Source organism: Drosophila guanche, unplaced genomic scaffold, assembly GCF_900245975.1.
Source record: "Drosophila guanche unplaced genomic scaffold, DGUA_6, whole genome shotgun sequence".
NCBI lineage: Eukaryota > Metazoa > Arthropoda > Insecta > Diptera > Drosophilidae > Drosophila > Drosophila guanche.
This window is the reverse complement of record NW_022995755.1, coordinates 2,182,498-2,190,676: the sequence shown is the minus strand read 5'-3', so window position 1 is coordinate 2,190,676 and position 8,179 is coordinate 2,182,498. Positions and strand designations below refer to the sequence as shown.

The 8,179-nt window shown below is 44.1% G+C and overlaps 2 protein-coding genes and 1 non-coding gene across 3 annotated transcripts in view; 1 reads left to right on the top strand and 2 right to left on the bottom strand.

Annotated features, from left to right (window-relative positions):
- The window catches only part of LOC117589533, a 54,151-nt gene that overhangs the window by 24,906 nt on the left and 21,066 nt on the right, over positions 1-8,179 (top strand). The gene's annotated exons all lie outside the window — the stretch shown is intronic.
- On the bottom strand, positions 6,534-6,605 carry Trnap-ugg. The gene has a single exon. It is a non-coding gene; the product is annotated as a tRNA-Pro (tRNA).
- Positions 7,066-8,179, bottom strand: part of LOC117589539 — a 14,068-nt gene continuing 12,954 nt past the window's right edge. Inside the window, exons 3-4 of the mRNA XM_034281533.1 lie at positions 7,719-7,829; positions 7,066-7,655 (exon numbers count right to left, since the gene is read on the bottom strand). Of these exons, the coding sequence (XP_034137424.1) occupies positions 7,429-7,655; positions 7,719-7,829 (338 nt within the window). The 3' untranslated portion in view covers positions 7,066-7,428. The remainder of the gene's footprint in view (positions 7,656-7,718; positions 7,830-8,179) is intronic.

Sequence of the window (8,179 nt, the reverse complement as noted above, 5' to 3'; positions counted from 1 at the left end):
TGCAATTCAATTTTGGCAAGCCACGCGATCTGAAGGAGTGTTTGACGTTACACTAACACGGGATGTAGATTGGATTTTGCAAGAGTTTTGTTTCAGGAGAAAGAGATTTTTTTTAGAAATATAAAAAATCATTTAAAGAAAACTTATTTAAACTTTTACGTTTGCTAGAAACTTTTTGTGTTACAATTATTAAATCTAGAAACAGATTGGGAATAATTTTCGCACATTAATAAAAAGCAGACAAAGGAAAGCTCCTGACGAACTCTTCCGATTGGTGCACTCTCTCTCTCTCTCTCCCAGTTGGCATTTACTCAAAGAGATCGCAGCTGCGCTCTCAGAAGCTATTCTTTAGAAGCTTTCGTTTCGGGTGCAGAGTTATAGAGTACATCAAATTCTCCATAAAAATCCACAAATTTCTTTCTTACATATTTCTGCCATAAAGTACATATGTGTTTGATATGTGCAGCCAATTCCCCACGACTTTCGAACATTTTAATTTAATTTAATTAAAAGTTGCGCTATAAATCATGTGAATTTTTGTGCAGGACACGCATTGCAGTTGGCCTGGCCCAATGACTTGGGTTCCACCCCAACACATTGCATTGCAAATTAGAAATTTCCTCTCGTTTTTTGTTTGTATTTTTAATGGATGTCGTCCGATTTCCACAGTAGTTTTGCAAGTTCAGCTGATTTCAAGTTTAATTGAATTGTTGAATGAAATGGAAAAATTATACATAATTTCACCCATAAATAATTAATGAAACCCCCCAAGGGGGTAATCGAATGAAAGTGCCAGCATTAAATCGCGTGATAAGTGCTTGAGGTCGAAATGCAGCTGGATGGTTGTCTGATTGTCTGCCTGGCAATTTACTAACTCTTATGTTTGTATGGGCTTGTAAGTGCCCAAATCGTCTGTTATGGTCATTGTCTGTCGGCTGCACCCTGAGGCTGTGGAGCCTAAACAGCGGAGGAAGGACATGACATGCATAGAGAGTACAGGGAGAGGGAGTGCCTGCCAGAGAGCCCAGGGAGAGGGAGTGCCTGCTGTGGAGTGCAGCACGTGCCAAAACATGGTTTAGAAAGTGCCCGAAGCTCCGCAGTGGTGCATAGGTGGAGCCTGTGTGTGTGTTTAGTTTGGAAATGGTCGATAAAAAAGCGATTACTAAATTCAATTTAGTCACAAAGCATCGACGACACCTTTGTGGGATTTTCAATTATATTGCTGCCCGGCCAAAGAAATATGCCAGGCCATGCCGGTCTGCCGGTGGACTTGTTTCCATCCATCCTCTCTCTCCCCCCCACAGGCTCCATCTGCTGTACCCTCAATGGAAAATGTGGCCAGCAAAAAGGCAAAATGCAAAGCGCCAAAGGCGTGAAAATAATCCATAAAAAGGAAAACCATAAAAAAGGAGAACTCTCTGAAAGAGAAAGAAGGTGCCTGGTGGCCGCACACACAAAAGCTCTGCACTGAAAGAGCAGAAAGCGCGCTTAAATGATTTTGAATTGTGGACAAACATTGGCGACATGAAAAAAGACGCGGACGCGCGGGCACGGACAAGGAACCGGACGGGGACACGGGCTTGACGTTGTCAACATTGTAGCTGCGGCTTCTGGCTAAAATGTTTGTGGCTGCTGCTGGTGCTGCTCCTGCGGTTGCAGCATGGGAGGTATTGGGGCAACAGCAACTGTTTAAAAATAGTGCCAGGCAAAGCTACGAACGAACACAAGCTGCAAAAAAATCACGCGCCATGAATCGTACAAAGCGCATTTGAATGGAACTCCTCTTGGGCACAACGGGCAGGAGGAGGAGGAGGAGGAACGGGGACCGGGCAACACAGTTGTAGGGATTGCTCTCTGACTTTGACTTTGGTTTCCGCTTGTTGGATGGGTCAGTTGAGTTTTGGATTCTGTTTGGCCAGGCCCAACGCTTCTGTGAAATTGAATAAGAGCATTTAAGATTGGGACTGTTGCTTGCTTTTCGTTTGTTTTGACGACGCAATTGTCTTATCTTTTGTTCTTTAAGCTTTGCTTCTTACCTGCACTGCATGCTCTTTCTTGTATTGCTCTCTCAGCAACAACAAAAACACGAGCGCAGCGATGTTTGAACTTCTGTTCTTCCTCTCTTTGGTCCCCAAATCTTGTTGACAAACGGCACCTTCTCATCACTTCAGGTGTCGCGCTCCTGCTCGCACGCATTGCATGCTCTTCCAAGCTAACATTACATCGCTCTCTCAGCAACAACAACAACACACTCAGCTGAGATGACACGCTCGCTCTCAGGTCGCGCTCTCAGCAAATATATGGAACAAACGGGATTCTACGTTGCTGCGTAGTTGTTGTGTTTATTTTAATTTGTGCTCTTCTTATTGATCTACATTTTGACATAACGACTACAGACTTCGTTTATGCTATAAATCTTCAAACTTTTTACCGTATTTTCTAGTGCATTTTTTCTCAATGGCTTAACTTCTGCAGATTCCACGAACCAAAGGGCATTCCCAAGTCACTTCGTTCCACAACCACGACCGACTACTCTCATCACTCTCTTTTTTCTCTCTCTTCATTCTGTTTCTGTTTCAATTGCAGCATTGCTTTTTGTACCGCCGCATCTCTCTGGAAGTGCCTGCAACTAACAAGTCGCCGGGATTGCCATCAGAAATGTACACATACAATGTGTTTTTGTTTTTTCTATTCCGGGCTAAATCAATTGGCATTTCAAATTGCACGCCTTTGAGTGTTGCGCACTGCGTTTGCCATTCGTTTGAGGGAGTTTTTTATAATTGAAAAGTGGCCGGCTGCCCGACAACCAGAAGCAGCAGCAACAGTACAGTAAAAGCTGCCACCGGGAGATTGGTGGGAGATCCATTCACCTTGTTGTGGCTGCAGAAGAAAACGAGGCTATTTAAGTTTTGGTCTGCAGTCTCGGCAGTTTAGGAGCAAATAGAGCCACAGCGTCATCATGGAAATGGCCATAAGCATTAGCCGTAGCCATACAATTAATGCAGATGGCGATGCCATGGTCCCCTCTATGAGGGCGGGCGTCCATCAGTGCAGCTGCAGGTGCAGCTGATGTGTACGTGTGTGCGCAGCAGACACCAACCAGATTGTTCTTCCTTCATTAGGCACATGCCGAAACGGCCGTGCCAGGCACTCACCTCCTGCTCACTCTCACTCCTTTGCTCCACGAAAAATCTCATTTGGCAACAATCAACCAAATCTGTCCCAGTCTGTGGACGACTCTCAGTGCTGCCATTGTCTGCCGGTGTGTGTGTGTGTGTGTGTGTGTGTGTGTATGTGTGTGCGTCGGATCGGTTTTTGGGTTTGGCACTTTGTTTGCTGCATAAATAACTTTAGAGTAAATTAATTTATTCGTTGACATGTGTCCGGCGTTTATTCCAAATTGCATTGTCATTATGCAAATGCACTTTGCACTCTTCACCCTGTTTTACCACTCGAATTTGCAGTCCACTCGGCGCTCCATTCCATTCGTGTGTCTCCATTCCATTCGTTTCTCCATTCTAGTCGACTCTCCCATTCTCCATACTCCAATTCCACTTCGTGACGCACTCACTTTTTCTGTGTTGCGTGTCAGGATTTATTTGTTTATTCAAACGAGTTGTTTACACTTAATTTGACAATGCGTGTAATGGTTTGTTAGGCACATACACACAGACATTAGATATGTTTATTTATCTACAAAATGTTGTTAGTGAATGAATTACACACAGAGACACGGCTGCAAGTGAATGTTGTCTCTACTGGGAGCGCTTGGTTTGTCTGCTTAGAATCTATTATTTAATTGCCCTTACTGCTTGCCATGTGGATATGCATAAATATCATAAATAAATGAACTTATCCTTATGACAGCGTTGAAGATTTTGGGCATTTTAACACTTAAATTATTATCCATTTAATGCATTAAATTGATTGTTAACATGCACATATGTGCAGCAGTTATTCCCACGGGTGAAATTCTTCCTCATTCTTCTTTTCCCATCAATCGCTTCAGCTGCACTTTGCTTTTCATTTACCGATATGGTTCTAGGCTGAACTGCTTTACTTCTGCTGTAACTGCATTACGTATGCTTGAACTGCTTGAATTTACTTTTCAAATTTCGAGCTTTTAATGCAAACAAAGTTATGAATTCTACATTGAATCCCAGCTCCATTTACATAACTTTGCTAATCATCCAATGAAGGTGCGCTGGTTTGTTGTTGCTTACTTTGCTTCGTTGATTGTTTGCTCCGTGCTTCAATCAACTACTGACCAAATAACCGACTTTTCACGCCCGCTGGTATTACATCTATGAATCCTCCCCAAACCCCACCAACAACATTCCGCACCCGCAAGCACTGTGGTTGCCTCATTACAAGAGGGAAATGCTCACGCTTTTCCTTGGCGGCGCGGCGGCTGCATGTTGCACTTTATGAATGAAGAAAAATGTAATTTTACACTTGAATTGCGTGACTCGCGGAGTGGTTCTCATATTTCACAGAGCAGAGCAAAGCCAGATGCCGCAATCCATCACGTAAATTGGAAAAAAAAAAAAGGAGCATTGATAGGCAAATGAACTGGCATCTGGAGAGTCTGTTTTTGTGTGTTGCACAATCGCCACAATTGTGGGAGTTGCACTGGCAGATGAGTGGGCTGCAAGAATGCCCGCATCATTAGGTTCGATCCCCAATCCCGCTCTCTGATCCTTTCACCCGGCCACCTCGTACATTCACTTTCAATGTCCAATGACATTCACTTGGGCAGCAAAAACAGGCCATTGATCAGACGGTTGGTTGCCGCCTGCTGTTTGCTGTTTGCTGTTGTGGCACCCATTAAATGTGTTTCTCCACAGCGTTGCACTTTGTGGCCGCCACCGAAAGTCATTAACAGTTATGGAACCGCCACGCTGCACCACACCTGAGACAACCCCCAAAACTGCAACTTGTTAGCCGATCTATCAGCTTCTTGTTGCCCCACAGCAGCTGCTGCTGAGCTGCTTCGTGATTTGTTCGATTGTCCGTCGGATTGATTTCGTTTCATGTGAGACACACGAAATATTACACGTACCCATTGCCTGCTTGCCTGCCTGCCCCTGTGTTTCGTTTTGGCACGAAAAGAATTTCAATTTATTTCGTTTGCTATTTTTTCATATTTTTCCTGCTTCAAAACTGTACAAAATATTCAGTTGCTGGAGGAGGCATGTCAGAATGCGATGAACACTTATTGGTGATGGTAAAAGGGAATGGGAATGTCGGGCATAGTTCGAATCTTTTTGCTCTTATAACTTTCGGTTACAAGCGTTATGACACTCCAAAGAAATTGTTACTCATACAACTTATTTTCACTACTTTTAATCGTTGGATTTGTATCATTTTTGTATTTTCTTTGCTACAATTATCGCATGTAAGTCCTTTCTTAACAGGGGAATGTGGCTATGTCTGCCACTGTACGTAACACAAGAGTTTGATGCAGGTACAGTGCTCGTATTATTGTAGCCTTTCTCCATGCTTGTTGATTTTATTATTAGAATTTGTATCATTTTCAATGTTTATTATTCGTATTTGCGATAAGTAATTCATTCTCTGATGTTTTTGCTCCACAAACTATCGTACAAATTTGTCTGCACATCTCCAACGGCCAGCTGCTGGCCTGAATCTGATCTAAACTGAGTCAATCGAATGCATACCTGACTTGGCCACTAAATTTCGGCTGTCTAGCAGGCTGTACAAAAAGAAGTCTTTTGATTCAGTTTAGTGCCGTGCAGCAGCACTTGTTGCAGCAGCTGGCTGCCGTCCCCATGCGAAGGCCATCGATCGCCGCGAGTCTTCGCACTTTGTCAGATAAAACTTGCATATTTCTGGGTTCACAGAGTGAAAGTCGTTTTGTGCCTGCAGGTTGCATTGGTTGTGGACTTTAGATGCGGTAATGCGATGCAGGCGGCTTTTATTGTGGATTTTGATGTCTCTATTCTTTCGCTGAATTACATATTTATGATGCAGTTGGGTCTTTGTCGTCGTACCCCCCACATAAAAGAAGATAAACCGTTTCGTGTGTGTGTGTGTGTGTGTGTTGGGGTTACATCATAATCAGGTCTATTTCGGCAGCAGCTTTAAATCTTTCACACTTTCTTGGCCTCTTGGAGCAGGGTCCGGGGAGCCTGGTCCCCGCTGCCGAGCAGCACTCATTGTTCAATTTTTCCAATTGTCGACCATAAAACACACAAAGACTTATCGGCCAAGTCAATCGTGAATGCAGCAAACAAGTTGCATGCCGCAAGCTGCAGGCAGGAGCCAAAGAGACTCGCTCCAGCTGTATTAGCCATAAGCCAGGCCAGCGACCGCCTTTCATTATCTTCTGTGTGTGTTCCCCCCCTCCGATGCCATCCAATCCAATCAACCCGCTGCCATCGCCACTGCAGCATTTCGTTTCATTTGCTGGCCCAAAATGTCTTGCCTATCTGCATTTTCCAATCGTCTTTTACTTCATTTTGTTTGTTTAATTAAGCCAACAAAAAAAGAAAATAAAAAATATTTCGAACGGGCTCAACCGGGATTTGAACCCGGGACCTCTCGCACCCAAAGCGAGAATCATACCCCTAGACCATTGAGCCTCATGTCGGGCAACGTGCTCGCGCTTGCTCTTGGACAGCTGCCTGTTGCGGCTGCGGCTGTTTTGGCCCACTTTTGGCTGCCACATGCAGCTGGTACTACAGACAACAGAAAGTATGCAACAGTCGCTGTTTTGGCCAACTGAGTTTGCTGCGCGCCTGAGCGTGTGCTGTGCAAAAAGCTGCATAGCTGCAGTCTCACAGTCGCTGCGAGTAGGCAAAATGCTATGAAAATGTATCTAAAGATTGAAGCAGCTGTCTGCCCAGTGCAGAATTAGTTTTCAATTTGTTTGGCATGATTGAAGCTAAATCAATTTTCTATTGGACCCTTGAAAGCTGTTTCAGTTGCAGAGCTCCCATAGCTTCGATCTCTGGTTTCTCCCCTTTTGTTTTTTGATTTTTCCTAGAAATAAACTTTATTTAAATTGTTTTTTGGGAAACTTAAAATATGTACAATGTTCTGTAACAAAGAAACTCCAGCTAGAAATGAACTTAAGTGAAAGAAAAATGCAAAAATGAAACTAGAACTAAAAGAGAGATTTATAGAGCCATTTCGTGGATGCACAAATGAGGAAGCACAGAGAGGGATACGCTTAGGAATTCCCTGGAGGAATGAAAATTCTTTAATTTGTGGATAAATGAGATGTCAAAATAAAGAACTTGAGAGTGGATGCTGTACAAAAGCGACACAAAAACTAACTAAAACAGAGCTTAAATCAAACAGAAAAGAGACAAACTTAGTCCAAGACATTAACTAAACTAAACTCTAATAGGCAGCGGCAAAAGTCTAAGTCTAAGTGGTAGGGCACCTCCCTTGAGGGTGCTCCTAAGTGAATATATCCTCGACCAGCTGCTTGGTTATGATGCGATGTGGCCGCGTGGGATTCACCTTGGGCCGCTGATAGAGCCGCGCATTGATGGCATACAGTCTGGGCGACAGATCGCAGCGCACATTGAACCACCAATCGCAGACGAAGACCGCCTGCGAGAACTGCGTGCCATTCGGGCAGAGGAAGGTGGCCTGACGTCCATCAATGTCACAGTAATGCCAGCCTGTAGGGGAAAACAAACAAATCTCTCAATCTATGGTCAGAGTTTTGTGATCTTTGCACTCACCCTGGCATCTGGTTTCCATGTCCGCAAAGAATCCGGGATACTCCTGCTCATCGCAGTAAAAGTTTGTATACGGCACCGCGGACAGTATGGGATAGTCAACACCGGGACGACCTGTGTGTGTGTGAAACATTTTGTTATTGCAATTAGGGTGACGCACACTCAAATAAAAACATAAACAAAACTCTGCATGTCACGCACTCGGTTTCCAATCAATTTCACTTCAACCTTACTGGCAAGAAAACCGCCAGCAAAAAAATGCTACCTCCCTCCCTCCCTCCTGGCATATGTCAAATGCAGTTGCCAGAAAAAACAGCCCAAAAAATAAACGCGACATAAACAAAAATCCAACTGGCACTCGCAGTCGATCGCGTCTCTGGCGCTAATAAATGAATTTACGAGTAGAATGCACTTCTGTGCCAAATATTCATTCCGTTTGCGCGAGGGGGGGGGGGGGGGGGGGG